This window comes from Ictidomys tridecemlineatus, chromosome 6 (assembly GCF_052094955.1).
Source record: "Ictidomys tridecemlineatus isolate mIctTri1 chromosome 6, mIctTri1.hap1, whole genome shotgun sequence".
Taxonomy (NCBI): Eukaryota; Metazoa; Chordata; class Mammalia; order Rodentia; family Sciuridae; genus Ictidomys; species Ictidomys tridecemlineatus.
The window spans coordinates 97,891,322-97,915,971 of NC_135482.1; the positions used below are offsets into that span (position 1 = coordinate 97,891,322).

General features: G+C 32.0%; 1 protein-coding gene across 1 annotated transcript in view; it reads left to right on the forward strand.

Annotated features, from left to right (window-relative positions):
- The window catches only part of LOC101957600 (ovostatin homolog 2-like), a 55,520-nt gene that overhangs the window by 3,244 nt on the left and 27,626 nt on the right, over positions 1–24,650 (forward strand). The window contains exons 5-17 of the mRNA XM_078015267.1: positions 361–381; positions 1,027–1,195; positions 1,774–1,858; positions 5,332–5,449; positions 8,408–8,519; positions 9,751–9,860; positions 10,200–10,358; positions 11,258–11,485; positions 12,703–12,757; positions 13,174–13,319; positions 13,677–13,826; positions 20,718–20,888; positions 21,679–21,823. Of these exons, the coding sequence (XP_077871393.1) occupies positions 361–381; positions 1,027–1,195; positions 1,774–1,858; positions 5,332–5,449; positions 8,408–8,519; positions 9,751–9,860; positions 10,200–10,358; positions 11,258–11,485; positions 12,703–12,757; positions 13,174–13,319; positions 13,677–13,826; positions 20,718–20,888; positions 21,679–21,823 (1,669 nt within the window). The remainder of the gene's footprint in view (positions 1–360; positions 382–1,026; positions 1,196–1,773; positions 1,859–5,331; positions 5,450–8,407; positions 8,520–9,750; positions 9,861–10,199; positions 10,359–11,257; positions 11,486–12,702; positions 12,758–13,173; positions 13,320–13,676; positions 13,827–20,717; positions 20,889–21,678; positions 21,824–24,650) is intronic.

Below are 24,650 nucleotides of genomic sequence, written 5' to 3' on the forward strand. Positions count from 1 at the left end.
TGTAACTTCAGTGCTAACCTCATATTTAAATATAAACTTTCATTTATACGGAGTTGAGTTACAATTTTTTAGTTCTTTTCATCAAATAAAGAAGCGTGTGTGTGCGCGCGCACACATGCACACACACAAAAAAAAAAATAAAAAAGAAAAAAAAAACACAAGTTGCATGAAACTTCTTTCTACTTCCCAGAGAGATTTAGGTTCTATTTCACATTTGGGGTGTGTTTGGCACTTTTATCTATAGAAATTTTGTTCTCTGGGAATCAAGAGCTAATTCTACAAGATATCATATGTATAGTACAGTATTTGGCAAAAAGGAATGTGCTATTAAAGTATTAATCTGTTTTTTACCTCTTTCAGTATCCTTTAATCACACTTCAGGTAAGAGAACTACTTTTTGTATCCATTATTTTAATTATTCATATAAATAATGTATGTCTTGTTCTTGTTTCTATAATTAGAAATCAAGATGACTGAAATAAAGAGAAGACAGTCTTTATGTGCATGTACTCCATAAGGCATCAGATTGAGATCTAAATTAAAGTCTGTTCCTTTTTATGTTAGCCTGTGGGGCAAATGCAATATCTTGGTTTTTATGGAATATAAAAGATTAGACTCTAAAGCAGATATATATTCGAAAGGGCCTGATTTTGGTTGCCAAGCCCTTTTCAGTCTTAATTAATTCATATCTTATTATAAGAAAATGGAAAACACAAATACCTAAACTATAGAAATATATGAGAAGGTGACATTATTATAAAGTGGATTTTTTGCTTTTAGGAAATAATTAACAGTTTCCTTCTACCAGTTTGTCTAGAGTACTGTGGCCTTCAATTTATTTGATATCTTATTCCTATTAGTAAATGGATTGAATTTTAATACATTCAGAATACATTACTGAAGTGATGTTGTTTTAATGATTTAAGACAATTAGTTCCATATAATGATAGTACTTTCTTAATTTCCAAAATAAAGAAGGAAAGAAAAATATGCAATTTCTGATTGTCTTTATTTATTATTTCCTAGGATCCTCAAAACAATAAGATTTTTCAGTGGCAAAATGTGACCTCTTTCAGAAATGTTACCCAACTGTCATTCCAATTGATTTCAGAACCAATTATTGGAGATTATACAATTGTTGTAAAAGGAAAATCAGGAAATACACTGATGCATGAATTTACTGTTAATAAATATGGTAACCAATTTCTAGTTTTTATTTTCTTTTATAAATGAGTTCAAATAAATGAGTAAAATTTTACATTAGACTTAGGCGAATGTGGGTGAAGCTTGATTTGGTTTTCTGCAATCATCTTCTGTTCTCTCATCAATCCTTTCTTGCTCCTCACTCCTTATTCTGATCCCTACTTATCTGTTTCCCCTAGGAAACATCTATTTTTTAGAATCCAGATAGTTTTCTAGAATGTATTTAATATATTTCAACAACAACAAATGAACCCAGGGACTTGTGTATGCTAGGCAAGCACTCTACCAACTGAGCCATATCCCAGACGGTGTAAAGTTATGAGAACAGGAAAAAGGAAAAAAGAAGGGAGGGGGATACTGAATCCTTAATGAGACACTATCACTTACTGTGGTGGACTAGTTTCACATACAAGTAGGGGCAATTGAAACATGGTCAGCACAAATGTAAAAACAGAAAAAATTATGCCATCATAATTTTTTATGCATCATCACTATGGTTATCTACATGATTTAAATTAGTTTTTCTTCCAGCCATATGGGAGCTGAAAATATATATCTCTTTGTTTTCAGTGTTGCCCAAGTTTGAAGTTAAGGTCAGTGCTCCACAAACAATAACTATTTCAGATGATGAATTTCAAGTGGACACATGTGCTAAGTAAGTATTTATTATGATTTGTCCCCACAGGTAACAGAAAGCTCAGAGATAACAAAATAGTTTAACTATTAAATTTGTTCATATGCTCACATTAAAATTCTTAAGAGTATTTTTGAATATTTAAAAAATATAAAGGAAAATGTAAGAAATTAGCTATAATTAATTGTACTCATTGTCATTAACATTGTGATTAGTTTTCCTGTAATCTTTTAGGAATGTTTTCTTTGACAGCAATCTTACCTTCTTATCTACAATACTTAAGAAAATATTTTTCCTTATTATGTCATCCTTTTAAACTATTCTAATTCCTTTCTCTATTATATCTTTACACAGTTATCTTTAGCAAATTCACTGAACCATTATTATTTTATTATCTAACATGTGGGATGTTCCATTTTAATTTTTTAGTAATTAATAATTTTGTAGCATGTACCATTCTATAATACTGTATAATAACTTTGAATTAACAATTGTTTACTTAGAAAAGATTTACAAAAGGAGAAATACCAAGACAAAATAGATAAAAATCTTGTAATCTTTTGATTGCCTTATTGCTCACCAAAGTATTGTGCCAAGGTACAATTCTAGCAGCTGGTACAAAAGTACCTACCTCACTTAGTCTTCACAATCACTGAATATTCTCATAAAAAATAAAATGAATATGAAAAGAGGGGAAAGAAAATCTAACATAGATACAATAAAATATTATTAATTGTATCTTTAAAAAATATATAAAAATTATAACAGAAAATGAGCTATTGAAATTGTCATAGTGGAACTAAGGAATTTTATAGTTTAATTTGAATTCACTTGAATCCTCTTAATACAAAAAATCCAAATTTCTATTTTCTCCTTGGGAAATTATTTCTGATTACTGATATGCTACTTAATGTCAAATCTATCTGGCATGGCATATAGTGTAAAGTTTCAAGAAGTCAGAATAATGATCATAATTTAAAGTAATATAATAAATAACTTTGATGACAGAACCAGGATTTACCCCTGGGCTTTATGGCTTTAAAGTTTCTTCTTGATTAATAATTCCATTATACTTTATGTAAACACTTAAAATATCAATATTTGCCATATCTGTGAAATAATTATGGCTGACATAAAATTACTATTTTTTAGTATTTTGGCAGTATTAAAGATACATTATATAAAGAACTGTAGAGTAAACTGTAAGGATAATTTTTGAAGTTCTTCAGAATCTTGGAAACTTTTAGTCTTTTTTAAAGTAGTATTTAAAATCTTTGAATTCTAGGGAAATGATCATAAAATTTCTCTGAGTTTTAATGCGAATGTGTGCCAGAATTAATATATGTGAGATTACATATTATCTGTTAAAAATCATGGGATAATCAACATAAGAATGAAGAAATCAAAGATCATAAACTGGTTTTGCTAGAAAATCCTACACGAAGCCAGAAATTTTAATGCCTTTCGCATTTCTAATGTATTCAAATACCTTGTATTATGCTAAGAAAGTACAGCCCCACAAATCAGGAGACCCAAAATGTTTAGGCAAAACTTTCTAAGCCAAACACTAACATGAAATTGATTGTTTCTTACATTACTTTAAATTATGATCATTATTCTGACTTCTTGAAACTTAACATTATATGCCAGATATATTTGACATCAAATAGCATATCAGTAATCAGCAATAATAATCTCCTGCCACATGACCAGGCAATTATATAGGAGCTGTGCTTGCTGCGAAGATGTTACTGAGCAGGCTTTGATGGAAGGACGTGAAGTCACTGTCCAGATCTCAATTAACACAATCAAGGAGTTACCTTTTAGGGGTTGAATAGTACTGTACCAGTTGTGCCCAGAGATTTAGTTGGAATGGCTAAGGAAAACAACACCAAAATTAGATTATTTTAGCAAACAATCTCAGAAATGAATTAGGCTTTTAAGAGTGAAGAAGATATACCTACAGATAAAGAGATTTTTTAATAAATTCCATTAGCAACATCAAAAGCTTTTCAAATCACAAAGGGCTTTCCTACTCTGTGCTGCATGAAGAAGTAAACTACATGTTCCAGGGACAAACCTTAGTCTGTAAATAGTTGTATGGTAAGAATTTTATTTTATAAATAAAAGATAGAAGAAATAATAAGATATTTGTCTTATAATTCTTACATCTTACATGCATTAATGAGACCTAACATTTTTGGCCCAATCTTAGTTCAACTTCTATTTTACATGTGGTTGATAATTAGAACTAACAAATGATCATAGTAATTTAAGTTGAATCAAGATGTCAAAAGCATAAAGTATTTTTATAAAAAAAGAGAAATACATTAGCGGAATGACAGGAGAACAGACCATGAAGTGAAACAGATTTGAGTTTGAGTTTTCATTCTTTCAATCACAACATGGGGAAGTTAGCAAATTTCAGTTTACTAATCAAGGTCACTGGAAAAATTAAATCATAAAGATCTGGTACAGATCAAAGTCCAACAGTCATAAAAGCAAAATATTGAAATCTATAAAATTCCTAATATTAAGATTGATTATCTCCTATGTATTTGCTCTCTATTTTTCTAAATCTAAGTGGAAAGAATCCTTAAGTTAAGAAAAAAAAAAAACACTGATATTGACTAGCTTTGTGTTTGGTTAAAATTTTTGTTGTTGTTGTTGTCAATGGATCTTTATGTATTTATATGTGGTCTGAGAATTGAACCTAGTACCTCACACATGCTAGGCAAATGCTCTACCACTGTGCTACAACCCAAGCCCACTGGTTGAAATTTTTCAAAAATTTGCATTATAGTTTTAGGAGAAAATGAGATAATTTGTGTTGTGCTTGTATTATGCTAAGAAAGTGCAACGCACAAATCAGAAGACCCAAATGTTTATGCAATGTGCTATGTACAAAAATACTTTCTAAACCAAACACTAACATGAAATTGGTTGTTTCTTACATTACTTTAAATTATGATCATAATTATGATCACTCCAGAAGGTATTATACTTTTATTCAAAACATATTCAATTTATGTCAGTTCCAGAAACTTTTTGATTTTTGGAGTGGCAAAATGAGCATTGTTACTTAAAATGTTGATCTGGACATACTTCAAGAACCTGAATCATCCCAGATTTACTTACTTAAATACGTATTTTCTGCTAAAGAAAGAGTCACAACTAATTTTTTTCTGATACTTCTATCAGATTAAAATTATTTTTAAAAAATTAATCATTAAATTTTATTTGCTGAGATTTTAGATTACTTCAGATACTATGTTACTGAATTTGATTTTTTAAAAAGCAGCCACATCCTCCTAATAAATCAATTGACCAATTCTGCGAGGAAGACAGTGCCAATAGGTGAGGATTTGTAATTGAAGTGGGTTAGAGTCAAGTCTTCATAGTTCAGAGATTTTATGTATAATTGTTGAAGGAGTTCAGAAAATACTGCTCTCATGTCATTCATCTGTAATCACAAGTGCACCTTTTCCCACTAGGTACACTTATGGCCAGTCTGTGCAAGGAAAAGCCCAAATCCGCATATGCAGAAAATTTTTTTCTTCTACACGTTGTGAGAATGAAAACAATGAAATATGTGAGCAATTTATAGCACAGGTACTAACTATAATACTAAAAAAATCTAATTTTTGGCTATTTTTTAAATTTCATTTATAAAAAGGACTTAACACTATTTTCATTTTGTGTAAAATGAAGGACTCAATTACCAAGGGTAAAAAATAAGGAGAAAATACAATGTCTAAAAGTTTCTTACTCTCTAGGCAATGTATATTGTTATTTATCAGTTTTTAGGATTTTTAAACTTTGAAAAAGATTTTTTTGCGTTCTTCATATTATATACTAAGTGGCCTCCCCAATCTTTAAATAAACTAATCTGCATTATTTTTCAGTATGCAGCCTAGACTTGTCCTTTTAATATAGCTTATCTTCAAACATCTGCAATTCAGATCATAGACATCTATTGATTTAGATTTGCAGTTTTGTGTGTATGATGCTGGCAATTGAATCTGGGGCCTTAATATGTCGCCACACCCTGAGATTCATACGTCAAGCCCATAGTTGCTTTCTTCATCTATAACATCATAACTTTAAGATAATGACTCCACCCATTTCTTTTAGTGAAAATTGACTTTGGAATTCCCATAGTGAAATTTGCATATACCCCATAGTATATATCGGATTATCCTGAAGTTAACTCCTCAAATTTGATGATCACCCTCTAGGTAAATATCAATAATTGCATATACAGGCAAAAAGAACCCCTAACTTTGTATAGGAAATGCAGGCTAAGAAGTGTTAAATGAATTTCTTCCACATCAGTTGCACATCGTTCCACTGAGGTTGTGATGTAATGCAGTCAACCATTTTACCTAGTGAAAGGTGTTCATTCAGCTAATGTTTTTTCTTTCCCTATATGAAAAACATAGCATTAAAAAAATCTGATGCATCAATCTCTCTGTGAGAAGTTTTATTTATTTCAAACATTCCTTGGAGTGAGTTTCCTGAATCTAGGGAACTATAGATTGCTATAAACATAAAGATTATTTTAAGAAATATTAGCATATTGCTATCATAAATTTTAGGCATTCAAATTCTTGTCAGCAAAACATGGGACTATATTTCCAAAGTTATTTCTAGCTATATATTTAAGACTTCAATTGTTTATCATTTTGGCAGACAAATTTATTTTGTTTTAACATGTGTTATCTAATTACTAGCTAATTTGAGCATCTTTTCATATTTTTGTTATTAATTTGGATTTGGTCTTTTGAGAACTCTTAATTGGCTCTGTTTTCCCTATTAATATAAAACTAAAACTTTCTTTCATTATAAACATTATTCTCTATCCTCTAAGCAAATTTTTCCAGGATATTTAATTAAGTCAGAGCATTGACTTTGAAATTATGCTATTTTTGACATCCCAAAGTTCTTACCATTTATGGGTTTCAGGATTAGGGAGAAAATGTCTGATTTGTCCTTCTGTTGTACATACAACTACCTAAGTATGCTTTAAGAGTATTTCAATTTCTTCAGTAAACACAAAATTAATTTTTTATATATTTAATTTAAGAAGTTTGTTTTCTCCCAGATGGATATTGAGTTCATAGCACTCATTTTACATGTTTGCTTTCCCTCTTCATTCTAAATGACACTTGTGTTTGTCTATTGTACAGGTTTTTAGTATAATCTTATGTTATTTTGGGTTCATCATCATTAGCCTTCATCATATTAATTCTTTTTCCTAATATTTTTAGTTGAAACTTAAAATATACAGTCATCCCTCCCTATCAATGGAAGTTGGATCCACAACCCCCATATACGAAAATCTACAGATATCCAGGGCCCTTCTATAAAAGGGTGTAGATTTGCATATAGTCTAGCACATCCTCCAGTATACTTTAAACCTCTCTAGAGTACTTATGCTATGTACAAATGTACATGTGATTTCAATAGTTGTTATACTGTATTATTAAGGAATAATGACAAGTTAAAAAAGTCTGCTTGTGTTCAGTGCAGGCACACTTTTTTTCCAAATATTTTTTCCATAATTGGTTAAATCCATGGGTGTGGAGCCCACAAATACAAAGCTTCATTTAGTAATACACATATTCAATGCTTTATATTTTTCTTTCGCCACACAGCTTAACATTATTTGATGCAAAGCATTTTTCTTTTACCCCAATATCTAGATTCTTACTAGTTTACCTTACTTTTCTCTTTGAAGGATTACTGAAAATGTTTTTCTCCTAATTTTAAAGCCATTAAGATTCTTTTGGCCACTTTTAATTATTTCATTTTAATTTGTATTATTTAGACAAAGTAGAAGTAATGTTTTTGATGTCATTGATAAAATAGTTCCTAGTCTAGAGGAGTACACACTCTACAAACTACACACTTGTTTAGCTCTAACACCTTTTAACTCTGTGGCCTTGAGTAGGTTATATAATGTACTTGTGTTTCAGTTTATTCATCCTTATAATTGGTTTAATAATAGTTCCTGGCTCATATGACAGTTTTGAGGACCAAATGAATTGACAGGTCCTTCTTTTTAAAATTTAAATTAGTAAATATTTTTTTTCAAATAAAACAAAATCTTTTTAATTATTGATGTTACTGGTCAAATGTTATCTACAGATTTTTCTTTATTTTAAATGAACAATTGATCTGAAGAAGTGTTTATTTTGATGGTACACTTTTAAAGAATGATTCTTTTCCACCTGTTTTAGTGCCTTTCAAGATAATTTTAATTAAAAGTAATTAAATATTACTTTTTAAATATTATTCAACTTCATTTCCATCCTTTAATCTCTTCCCTTTGACACTGCTTTCAAGAGAATTTATTTTGAATCTGTAAAATAAAGATTATCTACTTTATCTTTTTTGATATGCTGATATAATCTTTCCCCTCCCCTCCCTTCTCCTCTTTTAATTTTTTTCTTTAATTATTTCAAAAGTCAGGGGTGGTGGTGGTTATATACTTTTGCTAAAATTTCATAGTTTTTAAAACCTTCTTAAATCCCTAACTTTTCCACTATATTTCTCTTTATTTTTCAGTTGAAAAATGGTTGTGTTTCTCAAATTGTACCCACAAAAGTCTTCCAATTTTATCGTTCTGGGTTGCTTATGACATTGAATATCAATGTAGTTGTTACAGAATTTGGGACAGGTAAGAATTGAATTTTATATACAACTGGGATATCAGCTTACTGGGAAGAAGCTTTTTGAGTTAGTATTATGCATAAAATACACATCAATTATTGCTCAAACTGGTAAAATGTACTTTTTGCCCTTAGGTCAACTTGAGGTTTGCTTTTGAATAAAATTAATTGATAAAAAAATTACCAAAGTCTAACATCTGATTTAATTCTCAGTGTTTAAAATCTATGTCCCCAGGGCCAATCCAGATTTTTTTTTTAACACAGTCACATTTTGTTTACCTTGCTTAACAGCTATAAGCAAGAAGAGAACTTCTGTCAAATACTCAACCCAGAGTGGCCTACACCCTAGAATAACTGTTAGGCTCTTTATGGAAGTTTATCAACCCCTGATTTATTAGAATTGGGAACATTTGCAAGTGAAAAAAACTATTAGTGAGAAAATAGTTTTGTACTATGTATGTACAAACTCATACATACATAGTGAGTGCTCAGTAAATATTTGTAAAAAGAATAAAAAACCATGAAAGTGAGATTTTAATTTGGGCAAGGGAACCAGTTGAATTGCTCATAATTTCTTGTTACTTAAAAAGGGGTTGGGAATATACTATTTAGTGATTTATGTACATATACTTGATCAATATTGTGATAGCTCTCACAATAGGTGAGTTTGTCACACTTACTATTAGCAACTTAGCTAAGTATGTTTCATTCTGCCTATTTACTTGGTTTTTTGATATCTCAAGCCATTTCTTTTTACTTTGCTTTTCAAATCTGAGTAAAGTCTAAATATTACATTTATTTTGTAGTATCGAGAAAGTTTTCAGAAAGTGAAAATCCTATTGTGGAGATGTTTAAGATATTCTCCATCATAAAGTTACAAGCCAGAACTGAGTGAATTGATAGGAAGGAAGAATTTAAGAGCATTTTCTCCTGCTCCTGATTTAATTATTTCCATACTAACATCATCATTCCTTTTGAAGATGTAGATTGTGTGTATTTCAAACAATTTACATCTCCTTTTCAATATAGAACAAAAATGTAAACCTGTGTTTAGAGAGTTCTCACATGTACTGTGTACCTTAAGCTTTTTTTTTTTTTTTCTTTTGGGGTTTTCACATTGAAGCCAGGGCCTTGCCCATGTTAGGCAAATGCTCCACCATGGAGTTATATCCCCAGCTCTGAAATATTTGGTGGAATAGTTAATTCTTTCTTGACACTGTGTTTCCTCATTTCTTACAGGTGTACAGATCAGTGAAAAGACCTCCATTTTTATCACTCCATTGCTTGGCAGAGTCAACTTTGAGAATATGGACCCTTTCTATAGAAGAGGAATTTCTTATTTTGGAACTGTATGTTTAACTTTAAAAAATGCAGGTCCCATTTCATTTTATTAGATCACTGATTATCCTTTGAAAATTTCTGGATACTTTTTTTCTACTTTCATAATACATTTTCAGTATTACTATGTCTGATTTACTGAAAAAGTCCTAGGCTAAAAGTAATGAACACAATCTTAGCTGTTTCCATATTTTATATATAAACACATAAATACTTAATGAAACATCTTTCTGTTCATTAGAATTTAAGAAAATTTCTAATGTGTGATCAAAGTTAAGGACAGAAAATTATTTCTCTGTAGGAATATGACATTTTGTATTCAAAGAGTATTAACATTTTTTTTTGTACAGCTTAAATTTTATGGTCCTAACAATGTACCTTTGGCAAGCAAGTTATTGCAATTGGAGCTCAATGATAAATTTATAGGAAATTACACTACAGATGAGGATGGTGAAGCTCAGTTTTCCATCGATACTTCAGACATATTTGATCCAGAGTTCAATCTGAAGGTAAGACATCAAAGAACGGATGAAGACTGGTAGGTATCCCACATCATATTCGAATGTTAGTAATTTTGAACATTAGGAATCTCTCTTTCTCTCTCTCTTTCTCTCTCTCTCTCTCTGCCTCTCTCTCACTCTCCCTCTTTCTTTCTCTTTTACAGATCCTCTCTCTGAGGGTCTTTTTAAAAAATTATTGTTTATTGTTTGTTACATGACAGCAGAATCAATTTTGATATAATTATTCAAGTATAGAATATATCTTATTCTAGTTAGAATCTCACTCTTATGAATGTGTGGGATTCACTGTGATGTTTTCATATATGTACATGTGAAAACCATGTCAGATTCATTCCACTGTCTCTTAAAAGACAACATATGTTTTGTTATTTGCTTGTTGGTTAAATAATGTGTGAGATTTGCTCAAGATGATGAGAAGCTAATGATACTACCATACAATCATTATAAGTTCTATAACAATCAGTATTTTCCTCTGAGGAGTTAGAAATAGCTCATGAAGAAAATTTGGCTTTTTTTTTTTCCTCAGATCATTTCATACATAAATAAAGGAAATACTCTGATTTCTCTTTTCTGCTGCTTAAATGGAATTTTGCAGTTAAACAATTTGTCAGTCTTCAAATGTAGCTTCAGGAAACAGAGATTACATTTAATTCTCTTTCAGTCAAAAGTAAGAAACAATTTATTGTTAGTCTAGTAAAATGTTTATGCAATTATGGTAATTTTTAATATATAAAAGAGAAAGCTATTATTATTTCGCTTCCAATAACTCCACAATGAAATGTCAGCCCCAAGCTAAGTTTCCCCCCTGCTTGGAAGACATGTCTTCTGTTACTGTCTTTGGAAGTCTTTGCCTCTCTAAGATCCTTCTCTTTCTTTTCTCATGTCAGGCTTCATATGTTCAACCTAAGAGCTGCTATCCTAACAGCTGGTTGACACCTGAATATGCGGATGCCTACTTCAGAGTCTCACGCTTTTATTCACGAACCAGCAGCTTCCTGAAGATTGCTCCTGAACCGAAGCAGCTTAGATGTAACCAACAGAAGATTATTACCATTTATTACTCCTTAAATCCTGATGCATATAAGGATGATTCACATGTCAACTTCTACTATTTAGTAAGTCTCAGTGTATTCTTGGAATCCTGCATAATTATGAATCTTCTGAGCACAGGACAGTTCAGACAGTGTGCATTAGTTGTGCCATGCCAATCTGAATGAGTTCCATCCTCTCACTTTGCTGGCAAATGCTACAGGATCCATTAGAAACAAACAGATAATATGCTCTCAGATTATTTGTTTCCCTAAGATTTAAAAACTTATTATTCAGAATCTGCTTTTTTAGGCATTCAATTATTAATTCATATCAGATGTTTAGAATGCTTTGTAATAGTTCAATGTTAGGCAAATGCAAAAAAATACAATGGAAAATTCACTTTGATAAGCAGTAAAGAAAGTAGTAAGGAAGTAGTGGGCCTGTGTCTATCCATTTTGTGTCTTCAAGGCAGATTGCAGAGTGGTAGAGAGACTTGGAAATTAAGGCATTCCACCCTCTTGTTGCTTCTTGTTTTTTTTGTTGTTGTCATTGTCTTCTTCTTTTGCTTGTATTTTTGCAGGTGTGGGTGGGTACTAGGGACTGAACCAGAGTCACTCTACCACTGAGCTCCATCCCCAGCATTTTAATTTTTTTTTTAAGACAGGGTCTCACTAAGGTGTCTGTGGCCTTGCAATTTTTCTGAAGCTGGCCTTGAAGTTATGATCCCCTGCCTCAGCCTCCTGAGTCACCACCACATACAGCCCCCACCCTCTCCTCTTAATCAGACAAGTTAGTTCATCTTGGACAGGTTCTTTAAACTCCTTAAGCCTTGGTTTCCTCAGATGTATATATAAAATTAGAAATGATAAGTTTTTCCTCCTAGGGTGAGGATTCCATGTCAGGCACTGCCCTTGTATGTGTTGGCTAGCTTCATCAGCCTTACGGAAGTCTCATTTTTACAGCTAATGGAACAGAGGCAAACAGATAGAATGATGTGTCTTAAATCAAATAGTTGATGGAGATTAGATGAAGGCATACTCAGAGCCAGAAAGTCTGGATAAAATTCTCCTCCTCCTACAGTGCATTTCACATTGTTCACAGAGTTTCTAGTCCATGATAGGCTCCCAATCCATTGTGGTTACTTTCTGTTCTTCTTCAAATGTGCCAAGTTCACTTTTAATTTATGGAAGCTTCCGTATCTGATGTAACAGAATTATCATGAGGTAATTCACTATATAATGACAATATGATATGATATTAGGCAATAGATCTCATAGTGTGTTTTCTTTGTCCTGCACAGATGATGGTGAAAGGAGCTATCTTTCTCAGTGGACAAAAGGAAATCAAAAACAAAGGTGTATATAATGCAACCATTTATAAATATGTACTTTACCTTTTTTCTCTTTGAGGAAATATTATTAGAGAGTCTAGAAGTTGAATTGAAATAAGAGCACTTATTTCAATTTGAGGACAGAGTACAAATAGGATGGCTTTAAAAAGCTACTAAATAATTGGATAAATGACAGTTTGACCTCTTTCTACTATTCCCACATCATCGAGTACATTACAGAAAAGGGATTTCCAAAACCAGAGTATTCTAATTACCGACATTACCCAGTCTTATTTTTCATATGTAGTTGGCATTATTTGATTTGCTTGCCTTCAAAACAAAGCCTAATTTGTGCTTTATATCCATAAGTCTCTTTTATCTAAGCATACCCAGTGATGCAAGAAATTTTTGGCATTATCTGTTGATCTCCTGTTTACCCAGCCTGGAATGGGAACTTCTCATTCCCCATCAGCATCAGTGCTGATCTGGCTCCTGTGGCTGTCCTCTTTGTCTACACCCTTCACCCCAGTGGAGAAATCGTGGCTGACAGTGTCAAGTTCCAGATTGAGAAATGTTTTAAAAACAAGGTGATTTTTCTTCTATGTCTGACGTGTCCAGAGTAAGAAGAGTAAGCAGTTTGCTTCTTGCTACCTCCTTAATGGACCACTCTGATCTTTACGTGGTAATCTCACAATAATTAGGGGTATCATTTAACTTATTAGGGAATCAGAGAATTGCCAAAGGGAAAGAATTATCCTTGACAGTAGTGCCAATCCCAAGATGAGAGGAGGGTGGTAAAGGAGATGTCCCTTTAAGGAGAGTTGAGGGTGAACATGGGCTGGAGGAATATATGTACAGAATCTATAAGGATTTCTTTAGAAACTATTAAATTTATTCAAATTTTCCTCATAGAAATCATCTCTATTCCTTTTCTTTCTCTTCAGGTTAGCATAAAGTTCCATAAGGAGCAGGGGCTTCCTGGCTCTAATGCCAGTCTCAATCTTCAAGCAGCTCCTGACTCATTCTGCGCCCTCCGCGCTGTGGATAAAAGTGTCCTCCTGCTGAAATCGGAACAACAGCTATCAGCTGAAAGTGTAAGATCCCTGATTTCCTCAGTTTTCTTATTTCTATCTGGATTCTAAGTCTTACCCTTCATATGGAGCTTATGTGACATGGAACATGTTGAAACTATTGAGTATTTCTTCCTTTGTTACTTTGTGAATTATTCACTTATTTTCTTTGACTTACTCAACACTCATAGTAAAACATAATTCTATAGATGATGTTTATTAGTTCAATGGGGATAATAAGACCATGGAGATCCAGGAAATCATCTTCACCATGGTAGTCAAAATTAATATCATCAAAGATGGGAAGATGGATCTTGTGTACCGTGGGTGTAATATCCTGAAAAACACATCATTTTCTGTGGTATCCTCATCAACATTTACACTTAAATTTAGCATTCATTGATAATTCTTGCCTGAACCAATATTGTTATAATAGTTGATGGTGGTTTTTCCAGTTTTACCTCTTCTTCTTTACTTGAGGACACACATTTTTTTTTACTCAATGGTTCATAATTTATTGCTATTCTTAATTATTTTTATGTTCAAATGTTCCAGGTTTGTTCAGTAGGAAAATCATCAAGTTGGTCTCCCTGTCCTTTCTGACATGTCCACATGCTGGTTCTAGCACTCACCAACTTTCTATTTTAAGAGGTTCCAGAATTATGTTGTACATTCTTTGCATTAATCTTAAAAAGCCGTATTTTTCCAGGGATCCCTAATTCCTAGTATTGAATAATATTAATCTAATTTATCTTGTTTCATTTAATAGCTCTCTAGTTGACACAACATCATCTTTGCTCTGTTAGTTTAAAATATGAACTTTGTCATATGTTTCTATTTCTAATTATGTTTATTTCTGAATTTTATATTTCATTTCACTGGTCTGTCTTATCATGTCTCAGCCCCACACTGTTTTCATTATAGAGAATCTGTGGTAAGTACTAATTTTTGTTGTGAATCAAATTCTTTGGCTTTCCTGGTGCCCCAGTCAGTTCAATTTTATGGTTCCCATAAATGTTGATTTTATGTACCAACTTATTTCCAAGTTCTCAAATTCCAGCCTACTGATATTTTTGTTGTGATTACATAGAATTTATAAATTAACTTAAATAATTTCATCTTTATGAGACGATGTTCTGATTAAGAGCAATAAATGTCTGGTTATTTGTTCAAGCATACTTTTGTGTTCTTTGTGAATTTTAGTTTTAAATAATTCTCTTATATAGTTTCTTACTAAGCTTACCAGCATTTTAACTTTTTTTCTGTTTACTGTAAATGAGGTTTTTCCCCTTCCATTATATATTCTAAATGTTTTTATTTCTGTTCTTGGGAACTATTTTTGCATAATAATTTTTTATTTTACAAAATTGCCAGGTTGCTTTTGGTTGAGTTAGTTTTCTATTGGTTTTCTAGGGGCTTTTAGATATGCTACTATATTATCAGCAAAAAGTTTCACCTTTCATTTTTCATTTTATATGACTATTTTTTACCCTAACACCAGTACAGTACCAAATTGCAAGGCAACAATAGCATTCTTGCCTTGTTCTAGTGTCTGGTGGATTTGTGTATCTTAGACTCTTACCAATTTTCTTTTTCTTTTGGGGAAAATAATTTGTTTAAGCTTTTCTTATAAAATAATGTATGTCATTTTTGGCATATTGTATTTTTTAAGAAATTAAAATATTTTGTATATTTTAAATTTTTGTTGAACAGTGAACTCTCAATAATTTTACCATGTTGCATCACTACATTCCTTTTATTTTTATGTTTTCCTGTATTATATAATTGTTATTTTGTATATTTGTACTTTTTTCCTTATTAGACTAATTAGTGGTTTCCCTATTTTGCTCTTCCCCGCAAATAGGATTTTAATCTACCAGTAAAATGCAGTATGGGTTTTTTGGTACTCTATTGCAATTTATCATTTTCTTAGCAGTACTTCATTTATTGTTGTTGTTTTTAGCTAGTTTTTTCTTTAATTTAAAATTTACACAGTTTTCTCAATTTTTTATTGGTTTGAATATTTACTTACTGGAACATTTTCTAATTTACATTAAAAATGCCTTTTTATTTTGGAATTTTATTTTAGTTTCAATTTATATTGTCTCATAATTAGTAATATTTCTACTTTATAAAGTTTACTGATATATTTTTGTGCCCAAATACGTTTTTGATAATGCTTCCATTTGTTCAGAAGGTATAATTTCTGTTATCTTATTTTGTACCCTTAAATCTGATTATTTAGATTTTTTTATTCTTGCCTATTTTCTTAAATTCACTTAGCCTGTCTTATACTGAAAGTAGTATGTAATAATACCCTGTTAGTATTGTTTTCAAATTTTTCTCTGTCTGTAGTTTTGCTTTATTACATGGGACACAGGTATTCATAATTGTTGAAGCTTTATTATGAATTGCAGCTTTTCACAATATAAATCACAATTCTCTGTTTTACTTGAAACATTTTGGCCTTAATTCTATTTTTTTTCTGATATTAGGAGGACTGCAACCACTGACTCATTATTTTTATTTATCTGCCCTTTAAATTTAACTTTGTTCTTTGAAATACTGAAATTTTGTGCTTCATTGTTTTTTGTATAAAATATATCTTTGGGTTTTGCTTTTTCTTTTTTAAAAAATTTGTTTTTGAAGGAGAATTAAGTTTTTTTCACTTGTATTGATATTGATTTATATATTTAGACTTGAATTCTATCATTATTTTTGTTATAATTACTGTTAAATCATTATTGTTTTTTGTACTTTGTTATAGATATCTTTTTTTCTTTTTTCTTTTTCTTTTTGGTATTTATGTTAGATCAAAATTTTGTGTTAGTGGTTATATTTTATAATACCGTAATCTCACTTTTTTCTTGCTTAAACTTTTTTTCTTTCCTTTTGTAGTAGTGGAGATCAAACCCAGAGTCTCACACTTCTTGTTTAACCTTGAAATTTAGTGATTTTTTTTTTTGAGGGGGTGGTAATAGGGATTGAACTCAGGGGCACTCAACCACTGAGCCACATCTCCAGCCCTATTTTGTATTTTATTTAGAGACAGGGTCTCACTGCGTTGCTTAGCACCTTGCCATTGCTGAGGCTGGCTTTGAACTCAAGATCCTTCTGTCTTGGCCTTCCAAGGCATGAGCCACTGGGAATACAGGCATGAGTCACCATAGCTAGTTATTTTTAAGAAGTATTCTTGACTTATACCTATTATCTACTCTACAGTCAATAATCTTATTCTAGTTTCTGCTTTTCTTTGCCTTTTGTCTCATTTTTTTTTATTTTTATTGTTGGTTGTTCAAAACATTACATAGTTCTTGATATATCATATTTCACACTTTGATTCAAGTGGGTTATGAACTCCCATTTTTACCCCGTATACAGATTGCAGAATCACATCAGTTACACTTCCATTGATTTACATATTGCCATACTAGTGTCTGTTGTATCCTGCTGCCTTTCCTATCCTCTACTATCCCCCCTCTCCTCTCCTCCCCTCCCCTCTTCTCTCTCTACCTCCTCTACTGTAATTCATTTCTCCCCCTTGTATTATTTTTCCCTTTCCCCTCATTTCCTCTTGTATGTAATTTTGTATAACCCTGAGGGTCTCCTTCCATTTCCATGCAATTTCCCTTCTCTCTCCCTTTCCCTCCCACCTCTCATCCCTGTTTAATGTTAATCTTCTTCTCATGCTCTTTGTCCCTACTCTGTTCTTAGTTACTCTCCTTATATCAAAGAAGATATTTGGCATTTGTTTTTTAGGGATTGGCTAGCTTCACTTAGCATAATCTGCTCTAGTGCCATCCAAATTCTATGATTTTGTCATTTTTTAATGCAGAGTAATACTCCATTGTGTATAAATGCCACATTTTTTTATCCATTCGTCTATTGAAGGGCATCTAGGTAGGTTCCACAGTCTTGCTATTGTGAATTGTGCTGCTATGAACATCGATGTAGCAGTGTCCCTGTAGCATGCTCTTTTTAGGTCTTTAGGGAATAGACTGAGAAGGGGAATAGCTGAGTCAAATGGTGGTTCCATTCCCAGCTTTCCAAGAAATCTCCATACTGCTTTCCAAATTGGCTGCACCAATTTGCAGTCCCACCAACAATGAACAAGTGTACCCTTTTCCCCGAATCCTCTCCAGCACTTGTTGTTGTTTGACTTCATCATGGCTGCCAACCTTACTGGAGTGAGATGGTATCTTAGAGTGGTTTTGATTTGCATTTCTCTGACTACTAGCGATAGTGAGCATTTTTTCATGTACTTGTTGATTGATTGTATGTCCTCTTCTGAGAAGTGTCTCTTCAGGTCCTTGGCCCATTTGTTGATTGGGTTATTTGTTATCTTATTGTCTAATTTTTTGAGTTCTTTGTATACTCTGGATATTAGGGCTCTATCTGAAGTGTGAGGAGTAAAGATTTGTTCCCAGGATGTAGGCTCCCTATTTACCTCTCTTATTGTTTCTTTTGCTGAGAAAAAACTTTTTAGTTTGAGTAAGTCCCATTTATTGATTCTAGTTATTAACTCTTGTGCTATGAGTGTCCTATTGAGGAATTTGCAGCCTGACCCCACAGTATGTAGATCGTAGCCAACTTTTTCTTCTATCAAACGCCGTGTCTCTGATTTGATATCAAGCTCCTTGATCCATTTTGAGTTAACTTTTGTGCATGACGAAAGGGATTCAGTTTCATTTTGTTGCATATGGATTTCCAGTTTTCCCAGCACCATTTGTTGAAGATGCTATCCTTCCTCCATTGCATGCTTTTAGCCCCTTTATCAAATATAAGATAGTTGTAGTTTTGTGGATTGGTTTCTGTGTCCTCTATTCTGTACCATTGGTCCACCCGCCTGTTTTGGTACCAACTTTTGTCTCATTTTATAGTTGCTTCTTTTTCTTGTTTGAACATATAATGCTTAAATTCTGACTTTGTCCTCTTATCTGTAATGGTTTACCAATTTCCCTATTACCTCATGATTACATAAAGCTTATTCTCTACTGGTTTCCTCAGAAGGTCATATAGGCTTAGAATTCCCTAAAAGACTTTATATTCCAAATTTATTTTCTAAAGACTTCTTCACACATGATGACAGTGACTTGTACATTAAAGTCTTGGCTCATATATTACATTACTTGGAATTACAGCTCCAATATTGCCTTGCTTTGAATACTTTATTTAAGAATTCTGACTTCAGCCTAATTTATTTTTTGTCCTAGGTTATTTGACCTTTTTCTCTGAAGGCTTTGAAGGTTTATTCCTCTAAATACTTAAAATCTAGTAGTTCAAGTAAAATATACCTCAATATTTATTATTTGGTTGAAGCTTTACCAGTAGAACCATGGAATATATAGTCTACATTTTTTATTTCTAAAATTTCATCTTGAATTATAATTTAAACATTAAAATTTTTATTTTTCCCTTTCTTGAAAGATTCCATCCATGTAGTACAACTACTTTGTCTGCTTTGCAATGTAACCATGTTTCCTTTGACCTGTTTTAATTCATTCTTTTATTTTTCTCCAAAACTGCCTTTAAAGTTTTCTTGTGATCATTTTCTCTTGAGGTCTTTTGTACTTTCATACCTGCATTTGATATTTTTGTTTATTTCATCTAGTTTGGAGTTCATTAAATTATTATTATTATTTTTTGTTTCACCATTTTTATTCTATATTAAATTTCTTATTCACAGTGTTTTAAAATATCCAAATGCCAGCATGGGAACATTTCATTTATACTGACATGTTTGGAGATGGCTTTTCTCTATTTATTTATTTACTTAATTACTTGAGTAGAGATGTTTCATCAGCTGAAATGTTTTGATTTGCAGTTTTTATTTCTCTTCTAGTAATTTTATATGGAGTTGTTTTTTTTCTAATTCTTAGCTTTTATAGATAGTGTTCATAGGTGAAAATACTTTTTATGTTATTTCACAAAAATACTTTATTTTTTTTTGTACCCAGGATTGAATACATAGGTGCTTATCCACTGAGCCATATCCCTAGCCCATTTTTATATTTTATTTAGAGACAGGTTCTCACTGAGTTGCTTAGGGCCTCATTAAGTTTCTGAGGCTGACCTTGAACTTGGGATCCTCCTGCCTCAGTTTCCCAAGCCTCTTGGATTACAAGGTGTGTCACTGTGCCCTGCCAAAAATATTTTTTAATGAAAAATTCTTCTTTTGTTTCTTCAGTATCCTTAATGTTATCCCATTACATCCTTTCCTCCTTATTTGCCCTGGCTGCAATAGTCAGTACCCCACCTCTCTTGATTAAATTATTTTCCAGGACAAATGTTGGGCTTTATTTTGAGTTGATTCAATGTGTTTCTTCTAATTTCCATGTCATTTTCTTTTATTCATGATTCTCTCAAACTTTCCCTCTTCAGTTCTATGCACCCTCAAATGTTTAATGTCATTAGGAGCTCTCATTTTCCACTAACAATTGGAAGATCATAGAATTTTTCTGTGTCTAAGTCATGTTAATGATATAAGTCAAGGATATTATTACTTTCTCTTTTTTAAATTTTGTATTTTCTTATGAAGCTAAATGAGAAGATTTAGAATCAAGCAGTTAATATTATCCTCTGGACCTGGAAATAGACTTAGCATTATTAATAAGAATAATGAATTCTTTATTAAGCTTTGGATTAATCAATAGCTAGATCTCAACAAACTCTTTCATACTCTCCAAAATTCTACACTAGGGTGGAAAATTTTTGTGAATATGATGTTGACTGCCTAAAATAAAGTTGGTTTCTTATTTTGAAATAATAAGTCAACTAAAAAAATCAGATTAAATATTAGTCCTTTGTTCTTAAAGAAGAGGAAAATAGTAAATGATTATGACACAAAATTTTTCAATTTTGTTGTTATAATAGGTGTGATTTAAACCACTTAGAAACATATGCTTTTCCACACAGGTGTACAACCTGCTTCCAAACGTAGAACCATATGGTTATTTCTACCATGATCTCAACCTAGATGATGGCAAGGTGAACCCTTGCATTCCTCAGAAGAATATGTTCTACAATGGTTTGTATTATATGCCTATAAACAACTATGGAGATGGAGACATCTATGATATTGTCAGGGTAAGACCATTGAAGATTTTACAAAATATTTCATCTCAATTTTAATTTTAGTATTCATAATGCCTGTTTAATTGTTTCTCACCTAATTTGAGATTTAGTTTCAGTAATTTGCTAATACAATATTCCAAACTTGTTTTATATAAAATGAGACATTATTTTTTGAGTTTTCTCTTTTCTGTTGAAAATATTTTGCTGAAATTATAAAGCTTCAGGTTAGAAGTAATAAGATAGTCACCCAAATATATCACTCAAAAAATATTATGCAGAAAAAGTCAAATCAAGAGGCTAAAATATAGTCTGGATTCCATATATACCTAGGCTACAAAATAGCTATGCTGAGGGTTGTATGAAAGGATGTGTATAATAGAATCACAGTTGTATAAGAACAGGGCTATTGAATCAGACAGACGTTAGCTCAAGTCCCAACTCTTCAATTTACTCAGTGTCCATTGTGTGTATGTGTGTGGGGGGTGCTTTTTCTGTTAATTAGCTAGTGTTGATTTCATGAGTAATATTGAAGAATGATGTATAACATTTAGCAAAATAGTAACACATAAAAATAATAATTATTATCATTTTTCCTATAAATTAGGAGTTTTCTCTAAGTCAAATAGAGTGGTGACACTGAATGATCCCATACTCTTGCTAGCACAGAAAATATGCTTATTTAAGATCTATTTATTACTACAATACTATAAGCCTTTTGTATGTATTACATGAAAGGAATGAACTTTTTGTTTGTTTCTTTTCTTTCTTTCTTTTCTTTTTTTTCTGTTTGTTTCTTTAAAAGGACATGGGTCTGAAAGCCTTTACCAATCTCCATTACCGGAAACCAGAAATATGTTCAGAGGACAATAATCTGCCATTCCCTAGGCCTGTCTATCTAAAAAGAGGAGAGTATGCATTGATGCAAAATGCTCCAGCTAGAAGTGCATGTGCGTAATCTAGAATTTTGTGTTGGGGGATATTCATAATGACTCTTAAAGTTAGGTGTATTGGGGATAAAACCACAGAAAATTTGGAATTTAAGTGTAAATTTTAATATTTTGGGCTACAACTAGACATCCTAAGGTTCAGTAAGCAGAATTAGATAGGCCAGAAATATTATTTTTCTGGCTATAGGGAATAATTGTCTTTAGATATGAGAGGAATTTTATTTTTATTGGTAGAACAAAAGAAGTGTTAAGGATCAAGCAGTGTGTGGTGATGTGTAAGAGGATAGTCATTATAAATGAGTATGACAGAGGAGAATGAGATCCCTTATGTGGCCATCATACCTTTATTATGTAGAGAGAACAAAGTGCAGAGTCAAAGGCAGAAGGTATTTTATTTTAGCTTATTTTTATTAGTTCATTATAGTTATACATATTTTGGGGGCTATAAGGAATAATTGTCTTTAGATATGAGAGGAATTTTATTTTTATTGGTAGAACAAAAGAAGTGTATAGGATCAAGCAGTGTGTGGTAATGTGTAAGAGGATAGTCATTGTAAATGAGTATGACAGAGGAGAATGAGATCCCTTATGTGGCCATCATACCTTTATTATATAGAGAAAACAAAGTACAGAGTCAAAGGCAGAAGGTATTTTATTTTAGTTTATTTTTTAATTAGTTCATTATAGTTATACATATATTGAGGTTATTTTGACATAATCACATGTTCATGGAATATAATTTCTTCCACTTCAGACCCCAGTTCTGTCTATTTCCATCCCTTTCATATTGGCCATTTTCTATGTATTATTTGGAGAAGTTTTTGCTTTGTTCTTTTGCTCATTTATTAATTGGGTCATTTGGGTTTTTATTTTTTGTGTGTGTGTTAAATTTTTTGAGTTCTTTCTATATTCTGGATATTAATCCCCTGTTGGAGAATCCCCTGTTGATTCTTGTCCTTAACTCTATTTAAATGATAAATTAAATTTATTGATTTATGTATGTTGAACCAACCTAGTATCCCTGGGATGAAATCCACTTTATCGTGTTATATTATCTTCTTACTATGTTATTGAATGTAGTTTGCTAATATTTTATCAAGGATTTTTGTATGTATGTTCATCAGTCATATTGGTCTGAAGTTTTCTTTTATTGATATGTCTTTGTCTGTTTGGGGTATCAGGGTGAAACTAGTTTCATAGAATGAATTTGGCAATATTCCCTTCTTTTCAACATGGAATAATTTGAGAAGTATTGGCATTAGTTCATTTTTATTTATTTATTTATTTATTTTAAGAGAGAGTGAGAGAGGAGAGAGAGAGAGAGAGATAGAATTTTTAATATTTATTTTTTAGTTCTCGGCAGACACAACATCTTTGTTGGTATGTGGTGCTGAGGATCGAACCTGGGCCGCACGCATGCGAGGCGAGCGCGCTACCGCTTGAGCCACATCCCCAGCCCCAACATTAGTTCATTTTTAAAAGCCTGATACAACTCAGCTGAAAATGCAGCTAGTCCTGGGCTTTTCTTTGTTGAAAGGCTTTTAATTGCTGCTTCAAACTTATTGCTTTATATTAGTCTGTTTAGGTTTTCTATAACCTCCTGGTTCAATTTGGATAAATCATATATGCTTAGACATTTGTCAATATCTTCTGGATTTTCTAGTTTATTAAAGTATAACTTTTTAAAATAATTTCTAATAATCCTCCAGATTTTAGAAGGATTGGGTGGTATCATTTTTCATGACAGATTTTGTTTATTTGGGTCTTTTCCCTCTTTTGGTTAGTCAGGCTAAAGGGTTATCAACCTTGTCTATCTATGTCAGTCTCATGTTCTGAAGGCAGAGATATTTTAATTCCTAGATAGCCATAGAGCTGGTTTCAGAGATATGTGTTCCAATACCAGTCCATTTCCAGTTAGAAGGACTATAAGTACAAAACCAGGAAATAATCTTGGATGATTAATATGCAGATTTCTAATATAGAAATATATTCAGGGAAGCAAAATAGAACAAGTTCACCATAATAGAAATGAAATCAAAGCTGTATTTCCAATGCATCTGAGAGGACTTGAATAGCATTCCTTAAATCCCTCTGTCCTCACATGGAGATTAGTCTAGTGATTAAAGTGGGGCTGATTCTGGAAATGGGTATTGGAAGTTTCACCTGAGGAAAATTAAGGGCCTGAAGACTTTATGTAAGGGTAGGTTCAATGAGTATGTAAGAGGCCTTATAAATTCTAAAAGTTGAAACCACTTTGAAGTCTGGTCAAGATGTCTACTCTTACTAATGGATTAAACCATATTTAGTGATCTTTATCAGAATATCTAAACTTTTCTTTATCTATAATTCAAATATATGGAAACCCAAAGCTATTCTTTTAAATACTTTCTCTCTTAATCATTCATTTATTAATTCACTCTATAAATATTTATTGAATCTGAGTACTGAGTGTATGCTGTAAATACACTGACTTAATCTCTGCTTCTCTGGAACTTTTCTTCTAAGAGGGAATTATGACAATTAACAAGGTATTTACAAACACTGGGGAATAGTGCATTAAATAGAAATATATAACTTTGAATAGACGAAACCTAAATTTCTCAAGATCCTATGAAGTTCTCCTAGGGGAATAATATACCGAGACCTGAAAGACAGATGACATAGTATCACAAAAAAGAGAATGATATTTCAAATAAAAAGGGAACTACTATAAAAGATGAGTTAAGAAGACCTGCTTGAGAATATAGCAGAAGGTGAGCCCAAGGCAAGAGCTCAAGCCCAGCTGAAGCAAGAATGATAAGCAAACAGATCATGAAAACCTTGCAGG